Source organism: Macaca fascicularis, chromosome 7, assembly GCF_037993035.2.
Source record: "Macaca fascicularis isolate 582-1 chromosome 7, T2T-MFA8v1.1".
NCBI classification, from domain to species: Eukaryota; Metazoa; Chordata; class Mammalia; order Primates; family Cercopithecidae; genus Macaca; species Macaca fascicularis.
The window spans coordinates 158,596,512-158,615,771 of NC_088381.1; the positions used below are offsets into that span (position 1 = coordinate 158,596,512).

Sequence of the window (19,260 nt, forward strand, 5' to 3'; positions counted from 1 at the left end):
CCTAAAGCTGACTTTCAAAATTTCTGTGTTATCTAAAAGCAAGATTAGACTAAAATACTGTTCAATTTCTCCGCACGGTTTCACGACACAAACCCCACATTTTCCTTCACTGCAAATGGAAAACAGTTTACAGCACTGCTTCTCAAAATGTGGTCTAAAACCCACTGGCATTGGAATCACAGGGGAGCAATTCATAAATCCAGATTCCCAGGCCCCACCTCAGGCCTCGTGAATATAAAGTTGGGAGTGGGGACCAGGGGATCTGCTGCTTTAAAGGTTCTCTGTGTGGTTTTAATGCATGGCAAAGTTTGAGAACCACACATTGAGCGGGCTGTGGCCCTGATCTTTAGAATACGGCCTTGGTGATTATACACTGGTTGAATTCATTTCTAAATTGAAAACAGGAGTTTTTAGGATTACATTATTACTTGCGAAATGTTGTAATTTGCCTTTTAATAGGATTAATTTTTATGCATTTATATCAACTCCAGGAAAGCACGGAAGGGCCCAAGAATTAGAGGCAACATTCTAGAAAAGCTTCTATCTGTCCTGCCCAGAAGGTTTCCTTTACTTTGCAAAGAGGAGGTTGGAACATGGGCTCCAATGCCTGCAATCTCAGGTTTCCTTCTGCCCAAACAGCTTTCGGATTTTCCAATGAGCAAGATTTCTCTCTGACAAGTCTGAAGACGTTTCCTCTCCAGCTTATCAGTTAGGAAGATTATCAGAAGGTAAAACAGGCAAATGAAGTAGGTCTCACAAGAAAGGAAAAACCATGTTTACAGAGAGAGGGTTCCCGGCGGGGACCTGCGTCACTGAATGAATGAGCTGCAGGGGGCCACACAAAGGTATCGGGTTTGGGATGAGAATGAAGATGAGAAGACACAAACAGGTGGAGAGGAGATTCGGTTCTTGAAAGAGGAGAGGAGGAGGAGGAGGAATCTGACACTAAAAAAGTGAAAGAGAAAAAAAGGGTAAAGGCAAAAAAAAAAAACTTTAGAAACACAAAGAAAAAAATAAACTCGCTTTTAATATACTCACATAAGCTGCAAAGAAAATGAGGTCATGTAATACACAATCATTCCTCTACTTGACAATAGAATACAAGTGCTTTTCGAAGAAAACAAATTTGTTTTTCCGCTGGTTATTTAGTTGGTCCACAACACCACCATCGAATAAAAATAACTCAAGATTTACCTGGGCACAGATTCAGCAGTGTGATCTGCTGAAAATAATACATCTTTAGCCTACAATATCCAGAATATTCTAGAGGAAACAATTTGCTTTTCATCTGGAACGGGTTAGGACTTGACTTTACATAGATTTGTTTTTTATGAGAAGCACTTATATACAGTTTACTTGAAAATAAGGTTTTCCAAGGTGCAGAGTACCGAGGTGCAACACTATGTCATGGTCCCAGCATTATGACAAGGGGGTGCTAAGCTTTCTGGGGTGGTCTATGGTTGGGTGTGCTGGTTGGACACCTTGGGGGAAAAAGCCAGTATGGCTGCCTTCATGTCTTATAGCTGGAGGAACACATGGCAATGGGAGACCACTGCAGCTGCAATGAGAAATTTACCCAAACAAAGTGTATCAAACTTTCAAGTTAAAAGACTTATTTTGCTTTGGATAGGTATTTGTTGATATCTACCAATTATTAAAGATAAATCCCCTTACCCCACATCCTGTTTTAAAGGCAAAGGAATAAAAATTTTTTTTTCATTCTCTATTTAAGGAACTACCAACTTATTCCAAAGACAAGACAATGACTCAGAGCTTCAAAGTAAAGACTGTCACTCTATCTGAGTCCTCTTTCACTGGCTGGGACCTATGAGATGGCAGAGGCGGGAGGAAGGGACGCCCAAGGTGATACCTAAGGGGAAGTCATGTTCTGAAAGGGGGGTTATTTTAGTTTGACATGTCTGTTTAATGAAACAAAATTCCACTCTATTAGCTACAGTGGACTTGGCCAGTTCAAAGCTTATGGACATGGGTGACTCCTCATGTTATTCCACAGCTCTGCATGTGGACAATTTCAGAGGTAGGAAACCGTATTCCAGTTAACCAACCACTTCCAAAACCATGAACACTGAGGCTGCACCGTATAAGGACCCAGGATATATAATAACAGTATTGTAGATTTTATATATTTTTAAGCTCTTATCAGTTAGACATATATCCTGAAATTTTAACAGGCAAAATAGGATATTAGGGACTTGTCTTAAAATACTCTAGGAAAAGCAAGTATGGGACAGGAGAGAGAGATCAAATGAGAATGCTGATTACTAAAACTCACTGGTGGGTAATGGGAATATTAGTATCTCTGTTCTGGCATATTAGAAATTTTTCCATAATAGAAATTAAAAAACAGAAAAAGAAAATAAATTTAGTTCTGGGGGAAAACAAAAAACAAAACAAAACAGATCCAAGAGGACTTGAGGCCTCACAGAGGAATCTGCCTGCACAGTGGGTGATCCTGGGCCTGTGCCCCAGGGTTGGCAGGATCTCGACAGCGGAAGTTCACTGTGGCTGTGGCTGTGCACCCTCACGGATGCTAACACCGCAAGGCTCTGCTTGTGTCGGACGCCTGTGCCCTTTAAAAGCGATTTAGAAAAGCAGTGAAGTGTTGGGCATGGTGCTGATGAGCTGCCACCCGCCAGGGCTGGGTTCTCCCAGGCCACATTTGATCTCAGGGTCACTTCTGTTTCACTGGGAACCATTCTGACCTCGGATAAGATCCTTTTCTCTTTTCCTCTATAGCCCAGTTGCTTTTCTAGATGGGCAGCGCTGCAGTGGATATTCAAAATTAGCCAGGCTCCTTTAGCACATGAAAACTGTTCAAAGGCAAAGGGAGGAAAAATGACTGTGGTCATGCTGGATGGATAAGAATCCAGAAAGTAAAATCCATGTGTCATGGAATACTATATGACTGTAAAAAAGAATAAGGAAATTCTCCACGGATGGATATGGAGGCATCTTCAGATATGCTGTGAAGTGCAAAATGGCAGGTGCTCAAAAGCATATATAGTGTGTGATTGTTTATGTAAAGGGGCAGGGGAAATGATATATATGCTCGTTTGCATGAAAAAATACTGGAAGCGTAAACAAAAAGCTAATAAATACGGTTGTCTTTAGGAACAAATAAGATGGACGGGCAGGGAGGGAAGCCAAACTTCTCTACAGCACCTTGTGAATTAGTTTTTGGCTTTTGAATTATGTAAATGTATTTCCTCTTCAAATCAAATCAAGGTGAGGGAAATAAAAAATCTGTGGGTGGTTCGCAAGGCGGGCTCTCCACACAGGTGTGTGAATGAGAGCATCTGCCCGTTCTGTGACTGCACCATGAGCTGAACCACATGCAGTTGGGCTCTATTAATCAAGGTGGAGGCATTTTTCCCCATTTTACAGCAAGCCTTCCCAATGTGTAAGTTTCTTTGATTTACATTGTCATTTCAGAATGTTTTACCCTTGTTTACAAATGATAAGGCCTCCTAAAATGGCCTTCCATTTTTCTAATTCCCTGATCTCTTGGTTAAATTGCTGGCGTGCAAATCAGTATTTTGCAGCTGCCTGGTTGGGTGGGGGGCGCTGTAGGGTGGTGGCAGGAGTCTCAGAGGGACTCTCGTGGATGACTCGACAATGAAACCATCTGTGGCAGTGCCTGAGAGGCTGTGGCTTTCCCCTGTTGTTGAGGAAGGGCATAGGAGCCCACGGTCCTGACTCCAAACACCTAGGCTCTCCGGAAATGAATGGTGGCCCACCCGAGACACTGGCTGCATCAGTACCAATAAGCAGAGGGGTAGGAGGAAGACCCGGGGGCCAGGCCCAACCCAGGGCAGTGACACCCCAGACTGTGTCACACAGGCACATCTTCCCTAAACACCGTGGCATCTGAGAAAGCTAAATCTCAAGAGAGAGACTCTCAGGCACACTAGGGGAAATGTCCCAGGGGGCCACGGTAAGAATGAATAACAAGGACCTCATTTATTTTCTGACCCTATCTGTTCTCAATGTGATGTGGCATTAAAGTCTCGGGACTTCCAGGGAAATTAAGGTCCAGGCCAGCTGGAAGGAAAGGGGGTCTGAATTTAGTGTGGCTGTTCTCACAGGATACTCAGGAGGGAGAAAAGTGGGGAGACAGTGCTGGGTGGCCACAGCAGCTGTTTTGAATCAGCCGAAATTGCTGCTGGTGCTATAGTGAGTTTCACTTCCTCTGATTCCCTGTGTCTGAGCCTCACCTTGCAGTGGCTAGTCCTGACAGCCTGACCTCTTTCCTACAATGACAGGGCCTAGACAGGTGCCTCAGCAGGAGCTGGGATGAGGCAGAACTCTGCTGTGCTATTCCAGCCAGGGTCTCTGCCTGGTGTGCAGTCTAAGCCCACCAACGACCGCTGACCTGTCTGGAGAGTGGTCAAGCCACTCCAGGGGGTGAGTTTCTCCATGGCTCAGTCCACATTTTAAGCAGCAGCTGCAAGCCAGATTAAACTGCACCAATTTACGATTTGTGCCGCTTCCAGCACCCAAAAATCTTTTGACCCAGGAGCCGCAGGACCTATGGATCTGATTTCTCAAGCTGATTTTAAATTTGGTAGAAGGGAGCCTAGGGCAGATATGCAATCTGCAAGGCAGCTGTGCGGGTGGGCCTGGCTTGAGCATCACATCTGGCTCCCGAAGGCCCTATCGCTCTTAGCCCACCTGGATAGGTTTTTCCAGGGGACAAGCCCTGGCAGTGCAGGACTCACAGCTGCTCTCAGGCTTTCTTCGGAAAGGTTCTGGCAGGAGCTGGGATGTGGCACAAGGACAAAAAAACAACCTCGTGGTCCCTTGCATGCAGCCAGCCCGTAAAAGACCAGGCATACCCAGATAGAGATGAAGCCATACACAGTCCCCTGTGGGTGGGGGAGAAGGAACAGGAGCAGGTTCCAAATGATGCTCTAGAATGATTTTTGAGGCTCAAAGAAGAGCAGGTCTATGTGTTTTGTGGGTCTGTCAAGTCACCCAGGTTACCACTGAATCGTTGGTACAGGTTGGGCGTCCCTAATCTGAAAATCCAAAATCTGAAATGCTCTAAAATCCAGACGTTTCTGAGTGCTGATACAACACAAGTGGAAAATTCCGCACCTGACTTCACGTGATGGGCCACAGTCAAAATGCAGTCAAAACTTTGTCTCATGAACAAAATTCTTTAAAATATTGTATAAAATTGCCTAAAATTAGGCTCTGTGTATAGGTGTATATGAAACAGAAATGGACTTTGTGTTTAGACTGGGGTGCAATCCCAGGATATCTCATTATGCTTATGTAAATATTCCCGAACCCAACACACTTCTGGTCCTGGGCATCTCAGGTAAGGGACACTTCACCTGGGTCACCGTTGTGGGGTCTACGCAGGTGGACTCACTCCCCTGTACTCAGGCGAATGTGGAACACACACACAACGAGGTGTGCAGATTTGCTCATAGGCAGGAAGTGCCTCGGGCCTCTGCGTGGGGACAGTGGAACCCACCTGCCACCCTGTGGGGTCTTGTGCTGGGTGTATTTGTGTTTATACGTGCAACTGATTAGAAAGCGAACCTTGCTTTCAGCGAGGTCTGAAACCCAAAGCGAGAGGGAGACACAGGGAAGCAGAGGGGAAACCTGATGGGGACAGAAACCACCTCATTTTAGTTTCAAACTTTAAGTTCCAAGAGCAAAGGGGGAAACCAATTTCAAAGCACTGGGCTGGGCAAACCATACGATTGGCCCCACCGAGAACAAACACTTGAGAAAGACACTGGAGAAATGCACCTCGATTGAGTGTTTAAACCATTTGTGCGAGAAATTTTTCCAACCTCAACCCGATCAGTCTCATCCCATGTCACTCGGTCCCAGGCCCCCACATTCTCCATGACACCATTTCGTCCCCTCTGGCTTTTTATTCTCACCTGTCTCGGGATCGCTGAAGTCTGGCAAAGTAATTGTATTAAGCTGTCGTCTGTCAGCAATGGTTCTATCTAAGAGGCTGCTCCCACGTCCAGAATCACTGCAAAACACAGCTACAAATGTCAGTCACCTGCAAGGTGGGAGGAGGGAAGGAAAGAGAGGCAACCTGTACCGACTCCTGAAGGCCAGTGAATACCTTCTGTGCGGTTTTTACGTTCTTCAGCATCTTTCTTATGAAGGAGGCATCCTGCTTCCTGGCTCGGCCTGGGCTGGGATTCCTTTCAGTGTTCAGTATCACAAACAGGGCATAAACCACACCCACAGACCCTGGCTAATTTTGGCCTCTTTTGTGTCATTAGAAGACACAAAAATGAAAACTTCAAGCTTTGTTTTCCATCCACCTTACAAGGGGAAACTGATTGGCATTAGCAACCTTAGAAAGTGAAGTCTCAGCAAGTGAGTCCATGAAGAGTTGTCTTCATGAACCAACGCTCCACACCCGTGCTTCTAAACCCAGGCTGCATGAGAAAATCACCCAGGACATCTCTAAACAACAGACACCTAGGTCCCACTGTGGACTGAACAAATCAAAACTCCTGGGCTGGTCGACATTTTTCACAGCTCCTCAGATGGTTCTAAGGTGCAGCTGCTGGATTTAAGGACCCCCAACCCCCCTTTCTGACTGTGATCACAGTCATGTGCTCCTCAGGGTCCCCAGAATGTAGGCCTTCGTGCTACATCGTGTGGTTAACTTTCCTGCCGGTGTACGAGCCCTGTCTAGTGTTCCTAAGCTGGAGAAAGCCAGCTGCTAGGGATATGCAGGGACTGGGAGAGAACATGGCAGGGTTTTGGTGGCAGCCTCCATAACACCACTCCTACCAGCTTCCTGCACTGCCCATCTCTACTGAGTCCCCTCTCCAGCTTGCGTCTACAAAACAGGCTTGGCATTGTTCACCTGGTAATGCCACACGGGAGACCACAGCGGGCCTAACTGGGAAACGGCTAAGGGATCTCAGCCAATATGGATTTCTTTTTTTAAATTCTGGGAAGCTTGTAGGTAAACACTATTGCTTTTTTCCTGTATCATGATATCCTATCAAAGCAGCTCCAAAAAGAATCACATCTGTCTCTTGAAGTTTGAATCTTCAATGCTTTTCTTTGAATCTATTTTCTTTTCCAATCTGGGGGCTTTAAGAGTGATTTTTTTGTTGTGAAGAAGTTCAGATTCTACAATAAAGGGACACAATTTCCTTCCTTTATGCAGCTGTTGCTAAAGCAGTACAAACAAGATTTGGCATGAAACTTAATACAGTTTACAGGCTGCAATTTCCACATCCAGCGATTTCTCTAACTACATTAGAGAAATCCACAGGAAGCAGAAGGAAACTTCCTTCAGGACAGACTGTTTGTCAGCCTATACTTATTACATCATCTCAGACATGTTTTTTGGAAACTGCTCTTTTAATTGCTTCTATAACTGAGAAACAATACATGTCTCCGAACAGAAGACAACATAAAAGTACACGCACATTTCCATTCATCACAACGCTGACTGAGTATTTCTAGCGCAGGTCTGTCCAGGTAGCCTTTTTCACATAAATGCTCCTAAGTGCAAATTATCTGAATATTGCAATGGCAATCCACTTAGGAGTTTTTCAGAAGATTTGTCTCAAAATACAGTGAAATGATGACATATTATTCACCACCTTGGGGATTCCAAGACACGCGATGAGGTACTGGCATTGCAAAGGAAGGATTTGCCTGGGTTTCTGGGGGTCCAAATCTGAGGTTTGTTTCAGACATTCTCATCTTCCAGGCTTCCTATCTCACCATGTTTCGGTGCTGTCACTAATGAGGAGGTCACTTTGGGCGAAAGGCAGCTTTCCCTGTGCCTCACTGACTTCCCTGATCAGATGAAGATAAGGATTGTTGTCCTACACAGAACTGTGTGAGGATGACATAAGGTCATATAGATGGAGCATTGTGAAGACTTACAACTTTTAGGTACATGCCAGGTGTGTATAAACCCACATACCTACAACACACATCTGAGGTTAATATGGCCAGTCAATTCCTGCAGCCAACTTATCCCTAGGCTTCTGGTGCAATTGTAGGAGGTACGGGGAAGCCGAGTTAAAATGTTAGAAACCCCAAACAAAACCATCATCTGAATTTTGAACCTCACCCCCTGACAATGGCACAGGATCCACATTCCCTCCACCCGCTGGGAAACGGCGTTCAGTTACATCCTTAGTGTGTCTGCCTTAGTTCCCTCTGAACACAGTGTGTGCGCAACAATCCACTATTCAACATAGAGATGCTTTTGTTTCCACATTGAATGTTTTCTCTCTAAAAATAATTAGGGCTGGGCACAGTGGTTCACGCCTGTAACCTCAGCACTTTTGGAGGCTGAGACAGGAGGATAGCTTGAGCTCAGGAGTTCAAGATCAGTCTGGGCAACATAGCAAGACTTCATCTTTATTAAAAATAAAAAAATAATTTAGGCGTGGTGGTGTGCACCTGTGACCCCAGCTATCTGAGAGGCTGAGGCAAGAGGATGGCTTGAGCCTAGGAGACAGACCGCAGTGAGCTATGATCATGCCACGGCACTTCAGCCTGGGCGACAGAGCAAGACTGTCTCAAAAAAAATAAAAAGTAAAAAAAATAAAAATTAAAAATAATTAGGTATTTGTGACCGATTAAGAATTTTACTGAATGCTTGAAGCAATTTTTAGTTCTTCATTTACATGGTACAGAGTCTTCACCAATCAAGATTTGCATTTGACCCCTAGAATACTGGACAAGGGGCAAGGAGAGGCCTTGAGCAGCCCTGAGTCTCCCTAACTTGCTCGCTCTGGCCAGTCTCTCAGGCAAGCTGGAAAGTCACCTTCCTCTCTCCCTCTGCGACACATCTGCTCGGGCACTTCTGTGAACCACCCATTTCCTCCTCATGGCCCAGTCACCTTGCCTCTTCTCTGCCAGGCCCTTAGGCTGCCAGGAGCACTTCCCAAGGCAGGAGGCAGGAAGGGAGAGAAAACTACTCCTGGTGAGTGCTGGTAGTAGAGGGAGAGAAAATGGGAAGGACCCCAAATCCAGAGTATGTAAGTAGGGGATGCCCACATGTGTAGATGCACACATGCAGGGACTTCTATTCCCTATAACCACTGAATTGTAATGAGACTTAAAGTTATACTGGCCATTAGAAGCCTCTCTTGGAAATCCTCTATCTTCCACAGCCACACAGAGGTTAAACACAAGAGGCTTGGTGGTGGTGGGGTGGGCTCGGAGTCAGAACGCTGGAGCTCTTGTCTCAGCTGAGCCTCTTCCCAACTCCTGGAATAGTGCCTGGCACACAGTAAATACTGCACCTAAAAGAAGGGCCTCGGCTAGGGAATCAGAACAGGGGCAGATTGGGGAGGAACTTCTGTTTTTGGAGGCCTGGATTATAAGAGTCAAGGTAAGTTCCCAATATCCTGGAGCCTCAATTGTCTCATCAGTAAAATGGGTATGAGATCATATGACTTTTGCCCATTTTATGGGGCTGCTTCAAAGATGGAATGAGGATATGCTTTATAAAAAGAAAAGCTCCACCCAAATGCTGGTGACTGTAAGGATGAAATGGGATCTCTGACTCCTAACTGAGGTTAGAGCAAAAAAATGTGAATGTGAGTATGTGTGTGTTTAAATGCTGTTTGTTGGCAAGTAACTGAAACAGGACTTTGAATCATCTGCAGATGTCACCTCATGGGTACATGACGGAGATGGGTCTAGTAGCAGTGACAAGAGGGGAAAAGAAGTGGTTAACAATAAAAAATGAAAAGAAACTGGTTGTCAGCTCAAGAGAGGCAGCATGCTAGTGTGGAGAGAGCTTTGATGTTAGGCCTGGGGCTGAATCACTGTTCTGCTACATATTCAATTGGAAAAACTTAGGCGAGTTATTTAGCCACTTTTATCTTCAATTTTATTTTCTGTAAAATGGAAGTAATGGTAGCTATCTTGCAAGGCTAATGTAGGGATTGAAGATAACACATCAATGGCCTAGTACAGTGCTGGCATGGAGAAGGTTCAAGAAACACGGTTATTACCATCCCTGGCTGAAATGCTCTGAGATTCAGTTCAGGGAGCCTGCTGGGACCTTCTGGTGAGATTCTAGTGAGAATTCACACTGTCTTGAGTGGCCAGGTCAACATGCACAAGGACTGAGGGAGCCTTACACTTCACCCAGGGAGAGGAGACAAAGCATGAGACAGATTTCTATCCCAACTGCAAGCAAAACTGCAGACCGAGGGAAATAGAATCCAGGCTTCTGAAATGACAAACACCTCGCCAAATGTAAGAGAATGCCACCCACCATTTTGCTCACAGCAAGAGACGCATCTCCAACTGCAGGTGGAACACTATTTGCAAGTTTTCCAACGCTCAGTTTAGCGACTAGCTCAGTGTAATTTTTTTCCCCCTCTTTAAGCAAAAGTTGGGAAGAGGGAATGGGTTGCTGAGAATACGAAGCTAGAAGCTAGGGTCTGTTCTCAATTTGGCCACTCACTCCCTGCTACTGCCCACATCTTCCTCGTCTCACTGCCCTGGAGGCCTGTGCAGAGCCTGGGGTGGATCTGGAAGGGGGTGGGGAAGACTGGGGAACTGGCAGGTTGAGCAGAGGGCTCAAAACAAACCCAGCATGCTCAGAAGCAAGGAAGCCGGGACGTCAGCACGGACCAGCTCCGGGGAGAAGCCAAATGCGGCCTGCCAAAATGCTTTCTGCTCAGTTTTCATTTTATTTTAAAGAAGGCATGATTCTTAGGTGCTTGTTCATGTGATTCTACCCTCCTCTAAATCCCTGTATGCCCTGATCCCAGCCTCTAGGCTGCTGGAGCCGCAGCGGCCCCACTCCGGAGCGCTGCAAGGTATGTGTCCCCCGAAAGACACAGCCCTTCCTTCAGGCTTTATTCTGTTGCCAGGGTCACCTCTTACTGAGCAGGCTGTGGGGGAAGACTGCATTTACACAATGATAAAGGCTACAGGAGAAACATTTATTTCTACCCCAGAGAAAATCAAGTTAAAAAACCAGACAGGACACTCCTTAATAAGGGGCTGCGCGATTCACCAGCCCTCCCTCAAGGCTTTGTGGGGAGCTGGAGGGGGAATTCTGAGTGACCGGTGGGGCCTCTACCGCCCACCCCATCCGCCAGTCCCCACCAGACACTGCCTGGAGCCAGGGTCCTCCCCACTCTGGCCCTGAAGGAACCTTCAGGAAACGGAGGAAGTATGGACACAGCCCAGGCATTTGGTTAAGTATTTTTAAAAAGCTTTCCAATTCTGCTATTTTTTTTCTCCTCACATTCAATATTCTTGGTTGCTAAGTGGGAGGGAATGTGGGGAGGTGGGAGAGGTGTGGGGAACTGAGGGGAAATTGGCAACACGAAGCTGATGGGTTTATTTTTTCATTTCTAAAGGGGGTACAGGCAAAGGAACGCGCTCTGGCGCCGAGGCAACCTGCCTGGGCAGCATCTCCCGCTGGCTGGTTCGGAGGCAGACTCCCCCAAATCCTGAAGATTTCATAGGCCAGGAGTGGGGGCTTTCGGGGGAGATAAATGTGGACAGTTTCTATTTTTGCTCCCAGACTTAGAAATGTAGAATTTTTAAAAAATTAAAATGATCTTTATTTTGAGAACATATCCACAAAAGGGAAGAGGCCAGTCTCATGATTACCTGTCACCAAGCGAAGGGCGGGTGTGCCCGGCAGCACAGCGCCGCGCCATTCCTGTGCCTGGGAAGGGGACTCCCAGCTTGAATCGGGGGGACGGGGCGGGGGGACCTGGGGCTGCTTGGGGGAGGGCGGGGCAGGGGCTGGACAGCACATGGCTTTCCAGGCAGAGTTCTCTTCCTTCCAGGTACACAGCCCACAGGGCCTGGGGTCACAGGTCTGTCTGTCAGTTTCCAGGGGGTCCATCCCCTTAACAGGGCCCTGACTTTGAACATTTTTTTTTAAACTGCAGAAACGTTTGTAAAGCAAAATCTCACAGGGAACCCCATCTCTGTTCTGCTGCTTCCGTAGCCCTCCCTCCCTGCTGGTGTCTGCAGACCACGGCCACCAGCCCACTGCCCACCTCACCCTTAGTACTCATTTACATTTTAGGTGACACGTTTTTAGGCCCCTGATTCTTAAAAGCATGATATCAGTTGCACAGGAAGGTAAAAAATACTCTGAGTGTATGAGCAGTTGTGTGAATTCACTTGAATCATTACATCCCTTCTCATTACATGACTTCCTTCACTTAGTAATCTAAACACATGCAAGGGAAAACTGTGCAAGACTTGGAAATGGGCAAATAGGTTATTGGGTGTCCGTCCGTGGAATGCGGGGGGTTGACCAGCAGACCTTCCTGGGGTTATCTGACTCTAAAGGGGCAGGCACTGTTGACTCACTTCCCATTGACTGAGCTACTTTACAGCTCTGTAGGGGTAGAAATTAACCTGCAGAAAACTGATAATAAGGCAAGTGAATTTTGTTTGTAGGGGAGAGACAATTGATGTTTTCACCCTGTAGTAAAGAACCCCAAACGATATCTTTCATCGTCTTACAGAATGCTGTTTTTGTATCTACTTGCAAATCATTCAGCATTCCTGCCTATGAGTATCTGTTCTTCAGACTCTTCTGTGAATAGGTCTTAACATTTTCCGGGTTCCTGCATGAGTTAATAAGGCAAATAAAATCTTTGACATGTGTGTATTTGATAGTTGTATGCGTCATGATTTTAACTTTTTCATAGTGATCTTTTATCAGGCTAATAGCCACTAGCATGCGGCCTGTTGTCTGTGCAGGTCTTTTAAATATTACTGCAGGAACCCCAGCTGGAACACAGAAGAGACTGGTCTGTACATAAATTACCAGAAAGATAAGACTTGTCAAAGGAGTTAGGTAAACGGACGGCAGAGAGAAACTGGATAGAGATCCATTGCGAATTGAGCCTGGTGGGTCACTATGGCAGTGAAAGCAAAAGAAACCCAGGATCTGGAGGCTGCATCAGCCACTGGGACAACAGCACCTTAAACATGGAGTGTGAAGCTCCACTGCTATCATCTGCGACTTTTGGGGGCCTGGAGGTGCACAGGGGTGACAGAGTTAATGCCTGCTGAATGCCAATCAGAGAAGGCACTGATAGGCAGGGACCCATGCAAAAGCCATGCAAAGCAGGCCTTGCTGGCCTCTTACCTGGGGTTGGTGAGGTTGTAGCAGGATTTCCATATCTGCAGCATGTGCTTACAAGTCAGGAGTGCCTCGTCTGGGCCCCGGCAGAGTGACTGCAACTTCACTTTGGAAAACAGTAGTCTGCAGTGGGGAGACAAAGGGAGAAAACACTGCAGCTCAAGCCACAGAGTCCCCATCCCAACAAGACAAGCGGTGGGCTTAGACCCAGAAGCAACTGTACTCATTTCAGAAACTATCCACATGTGTGGTCCAAGGAAAGCGGGATTCCAGAACTCCTGGCTCAAGGTGTTACTTTGCATAAGTCTCACCACTAAGGCAAATACAAGCACGATGTGACTATTTGTGGTCAGGCTGAAAGCATTAGCGTGGCCAATTTTATTCAGAACACAGGGAATTTACTAAAAGCGTGCTTTTTAGAACCAAACCAATTTATTTATGAAACCTCAAAAACTCATTAAAAGAGAACTTGGTTTATTTACAGAATTACACAGGAGATATGACTCAGTTGATATACATATCTACAGATAACCCTCCACAATGATGCTCACCGTCCTGTGAGCTTCAAAAGCCTGAGCGGAAGTCCCATGAAGAAGGGCAGCCTCTGGCATAGGCCGTCAGCTCCTGCATCATCCCATGCCTGCTACTGAGGGCCTAAGGCTCCTTCCGCAATCACCTAGGTCTCTCTTCCCTATTTTTTGTTACCATCAACTGCTCCACCCTCCGCCAAGACCTTCTGGGCACTAAGCTCAGAATGTTCTCGCTTTCGTGGCCCCTCAGGGTAATGCCATTTCCAGATTCTACTTATGTTTCTCTGCGGACATCAGCCTAGGTGCCTGTAGACATCAGCTCTCCTGGCCCTTGCACTTGTCACCACTATCCTAGTAAAAGTCCTAGTACGAGCCCAGCTTCCTTCCTTGTGTTCTTCCTGTCCCCTGACTTACCCAGCTCTCACACATCTTATTATAAAGATCTCCAAAAATCATTCTTTCCCCCAAGATGGAGTCTCACTCTGTCACTCAGGCTAGAGTGCAGTGGCATGATCTCGGCTCACTGCAACCTCTGCCTCCTGGGTTCAAGTGATTCTCCTGCCTCAGCCTCCTGAGTAGCTGGGATTACAGGTGCCCACCACCACGTCTGGCTAATTTTTGTATTTTTAGTAGTGCTGGGATTATAGGCGTGAGCCAATGTGCCCAGCCCCCAGAAATCATTTTTGTTCCCACCTCCTTTTTTTTTTTTTTTTTTTGAGGACGGAGTCTTGCTTGCAATCTTGGCTCACTGCAAGCTCCGCCTCCTGGGTTCACGCCATTCTCCTGCCTCAGCCTCCCCAGTAGCTGGGACTATAGGCACCCGCCACCACGCCCAGCTAATTTTTTTGTATTTTTAATAGAGATGGGGTTTCACCGTGTTAGCCAGGATAGTCTCGATCTCCTGACCTCGTGATCCGCCCGCCTCGGCCTCTCAAAGTGCTGGGATTCCAGGCGTGAGCCACCACACCCCGCCTGTATCTTGTCCTTTAAGGCATTCCACCAACTAGCCACTCTTCTTTCACCATCTCATCCGACTGGACCCGTTACTTCTGCCAATATAGGCCAAATGCTACCTTTCTGGCACAACTCTATGGCTATACGTGCCACGTCCCCAATTGTAACTTCCACTCATGCGCATCTTTCTTTAATTCTTCCCAAACCCAGCTGGAACCCCACTTAAATAAGTAAGTCTTCTGTCAATATGAGTTTTATCCCTTTATCTTCTCTACTCAGTATGTGCCATATTAGCTCATGTTTGCTGTTAATACTAAAAAGAAGAAAAAGAGAGGGAGGAGCTCCTGCTGACTGAAGGCATCCCATGTGCCAGACCTGTGTTTGGCACTTCACACGTGGTCATGTCCTTGGAAGAAGCTGTCAAGGCAGGTGGTGTCTAACCCTCTTCGACAGATGAGGAAACCGAAGCTCTGGTGCCCTTTGGTTGTTTTCTGGATGCGATTTTCTCCCTGAGGACAAGAGCCCTGACATCTCCCTCTGCCTCTGCAGCCTCAGCTCCAGTACCAAGAACTGTGCTCTGAACTCATGGGGCCTTAAATCAGCATTTACTCACCGACCACTTTTTCTATAAACCACAGAAGATAAAGCAAGGTGTTTTAGAGATTTCAGTTAGACATCCAGGAGAATTCCTTCACCCTGCATGATGTGAGGTCCGCATTCAAAGGTACCTTAGAGGAGGAAAGTCTCTTTTTCATGTGTGAGAGGTGGAATGAAAGTGGTCCTAACCCATCACTGCCCAAGTTCGGGATAGGTTCACACCAAGCACCCCCAGCACCCCCTCCAAATGGAAGTCCAGGGCGGTGTGGTGCTCCCAGTGGGTCCAGGGCTGCGGCCTCCCCATGCCTGGGCTTGCAGAAGCCTGGAATGATGGGATGAGGGCCAGGTAAAGGGAGGGATGTAGTCCCTGATCTACAAGCAGGTGGGCATAAAGAGCAAGGCCAGATGTGAGAACAGGGCTCAGCTTCTGCTCAAAAACATCTCAAGAAGCGGAAATGCTTTGGAAGCCTTACCAAGACTGCCTAAATGGGATGGCAGGCGCTCAGGGTGCCTCTGGGGGGATTTAAAGACACCAGAAGCTGACTCCTGCTGAAGCCTGCCCGAGTCCAGAACATGATGGGAGTACTTTTCCACCAGAATCTCCCACCAAACTGGGGTCAACTAAGGGAGTTGACAAAGGAAGGAGAAGCTGCCAAATAGGTCACCATTGGGTAGCGAGGGTGAGGAGTGGTTGCCAAGCAATTGCGGCAAGGGGAGGCCCCACAGAGGACTGTGGGGGGTCCAGGAAGCCGTGCACGTGCTGCACAGGCTGGAGCTCTCTGGGGGCCATGCCAAGAACTCTCCTCCAAGGGCACCTGCCTCCCAGAGGAGGTGCCTGCCCCACAGCAGGCAGCGGGGTGCCTCTAACAGCAAAGAACTGTGATTCCTTTAACTGTACCCAAAGGAGAGAATGCCAGAGTGCATCTCTAAGCCTCAGCTTGGGGAAACAGTTTTGAGCAAGCCTTCTTGGCTGGAAAAAGAACTTCTAATTAACATAAAATAACAGCTTTCAAACACTTGACTCAGGATATGGAGTTGAAAAGGTGTGGGCTTGGATTTCAGAGAACCAGACAGGAAGGACAATGGTGGAGTGGCTGAGCACAAACGATGGAAAAAAGCACTTGGAAGACCTCTCAAGAGGAACAGCATGAAGAGAGGCTGGCAGAGAAAAAGAGCCAGGGACACAGCAGGGACAAAGAGGAAAGCCTGCAGCTGCTGCCCAGGTACGGGTTCGGCCGGGATGATGGGCAGAGGCCACGCGGGTTCGGCCGGGATAATGGGCAGAGGCCACGCGGGTTCGGCCGGGATGATGGGCAGAGGCCACGCGGGTTCGGCCGGGATGATGGGCAGAGGCCACGCGGGTTCGGCCGGGATGATGGGCAGAGGCCACGCGGGTACGGCCGGGACGATGGGCAGAAGCCACGCAGGTTTGGCCGGGACAATGGGCAGAAGCCACGCAGGTATGCCCAGGACAATGGACAGAAACACCTGCCCCGCCCGTCGCCAACACTCCCTGGGATGCCCAAGGGAAAGCAGGAACAGAAGTTGCCGCCTTTCCATCATTTCCCCAAACCTCAGCTTGTTTACAAGATACAAAACAATACTGAAAACAGAAGCAGTGATGCTCGTCATCCTATTTGCCAAACCTGCTTACACACGTCAAGACTGTTCAGAAACATCTGGCTGGGTATATGTTACATTAGCACAGAAAGGAAGAGCACACAAACAATGGTCAGCATTCATTTTCTGTGGCTGACACCCAAAGATATAGATTCAATGTGCTGAGGAAACCCTGAGGCAAAAAGAAAGTTACGGAAAAACTTGCGAAAAGTTAACATTTAATACATTTCAATATGTCTAACTGTCAACATGATGAAGAGGGCAGAGGAGACGAGGGTGAGACTCTGAGCTAGCCACACAAGTTCATGCATTTAATTTTTTTTTTTTTTTTTGAGACAGAGTCCCGCTCCGTTGCCCAGGCTGGAGTGCAGTGGTGTCATCTTGGCCCACAGTCAACCTCCACCTCCTGGGTTCAAGCGATTCTCCTGCCTCAGCCTCCCAAATAGGTGGGACCACAGGCACATGCCATCACACCTGGCCAATTTTTGTATTTTTAGTAGAGACAGGGTTTTGCCATGTTGGCCAGGCTGGCCTTGAACTCCTGACCTCAAGTGATCCACCTGTCTCGGCCTCCCAAAGTGCTGGGATTACAGGCGTGAGCCGCCATGCCCAGCTATGAATCTAATTTAAAATATATATATATTAGCCAGGCATGGTGGCTCATGCCTGTAACCCCAGCAGTTTGGGAGGCTGAGGCAGGTGGATCACTTGAGCTCAGAAGTTCAAGACCAGCCTGGGCAACATGGTGAAATCCTGTCTCTACAAAAAATATAAAAATTAACTAGTCATGGTAGTGTGCACCTGTAATCCCAGGTACTCAGGAGGCTGAGGTGGGAGGATTGCTTGAGCCCTGGAGGTGAAGGCTATAGTGAGCTGAGATCATGCCACTACACCACTCTAGCCTGGGTGAAAGAGTGAGACTCTGTCCCCCTCCCCCCAAAAGAATATTTTGTTCATAGACTCATTGAAAACTTACAGAAAATTAATGAAGGAAAGAAGAACCTTGCTAAAGTACCAATCAGATCTCATTACTGATGACCCAAACCTAGCATCTCATACAATGCCTTTGCTGTCTGGCTCCTGTCCACCCACATGCTTAGCTACCAAAGGATTTGTTCATTGCCCATCACCTACGCTCCCACTCGAGCTGTGGTCAACTTCCCCTACGTGTCACTCTCCTCCATGACCCTGGCTGTTTGCACATGCTGTTCCCTCTGTTTGGAATACCCTTTCCATCCATTTCTGCCTTTTAAGCATCTATTCATCCGTCAAGATTCAGGTCAACTAGCAACCCCTCACTGAAGCCAGACTTAAATAATAGGAGTTAAACCTTCCAAATGGAAACATAACTATAAAAAACACAAGAGCTCACAACTGGGAAATCATAAGCTACAAGCCAGGAAGCTTCTGCTTCGAAGACAAGCAAAATAATAACAATAATAACAGCAGCTGCCAGATACTTTAAATATTTAATTCCAGATTCTGAACGACAACCTGCAAACGAGGCTGAGTTAAGTAATTTGCTCAAATTAACACCACTAGTGATTGGTAGGATAGAAATTTAAACCCAAATCCATGTGAATAAGAAACAGAGAAGGATGAAAATCCAACCATAGTACTGGCACTAATGAAAACACAGGACATTTTCTCATCCATTGCCAAATATTTAAAACTCTAAAATGTGCAAAGCTCTGTGCTGGCTATGTTGAATACAAAGTGATATTAAATACATTCCCTTGCTTACAAAAAAATTTACAATCCAATTGGAGAAAAAGACCTGACCACTACTATTGGGCAGGACTTCTAGTTTTGGGCCACATGATGCCGTGAAACTTGAGTAGGGCTACAGGTGAGCAGGCGTTTGGGCTACCAGGTGTTGCTTCTGGGATCTTTCATACATAGTTCTTTAAAGAACAATCACATTTGGCTGGGCGCAGCGGCTCACGCCTGTCATCCCAGCACTTTGGGAGGCCGAAGCAGGCAGATCACTTGAGGTCAGGCGTTTGAGACCATCCTGGTCAACATGGTGAAACCCCGTCTCTACTAAGAATACAAAAATTAGCTGGGTGTGGTGGCACACACCTGTAGACCCAGCTACTCTGGAGGATGAGGCAGGAGAATCGTTTGGACCCAGGAGGCAGAGGTTTCAGTGAGCCAAGATTGCGCCACTGCACTCCAGCCTGAGCGGCAGAGACTCACTCTGTCTCAAACAACAAAACAAAAACAAAACAAAACAAAAACCCAATCGTGTGTGTGTGTGTGTGCACATGCATGTGTCTGTGTGCATGTGTGTCTGTGTGTTCATGCACATGTGTGTGTCTCTGTGTGTGTGCATGTGTCTATGTGTGTGCACATGCATGTCTGTGTGCGTGTGCATGCATCTCTGTGTGTGCACGTGCACATGCCTGTGTGCGTGTGCATGTGTCTGTGTGCGTG

The 19,260-nt window shown here is 47.1% G+C and overlaps 1 protein-coding gene across 23 annotated transcripts in view; it reads right to left on the bottom strand.

Moving 5' to 3' along the window:
• TTC7B (tetratricopeptide repeat domain 7B) overlaps positions 1-19,260 on the bottom strand; it is a 274,722-nt gene that overhangs the window by 66,228 nt on the left and 189,234 nt on the right. For 13 of the 23 annotated variants that reach the window (XM_073998071.1, XM_073998070.1, XM_073998069.1 and 10 more), the window contains 2 exons: positions 13,130-13,246; positions 5,922-6,019 (listed from right to left, as the gene is read on the bottom strand). In XM_073998071.1, coding sequence (XP_073854172.1) covers positions 5,922-6,019; positions 13,130-13,246 — 215 coding nt within the window. Of the gene's footprint in view, positions 1-780; positions 946-5,921; positions 6,020-13,129; positions 13,247-19,260 lie in introns of all 23 variants that reach the window. The other 10 variants (XM_073998065.1, XM_045396865.2, XM_065549221.1 and 7 more) reach the window with 2 other exon arrangements.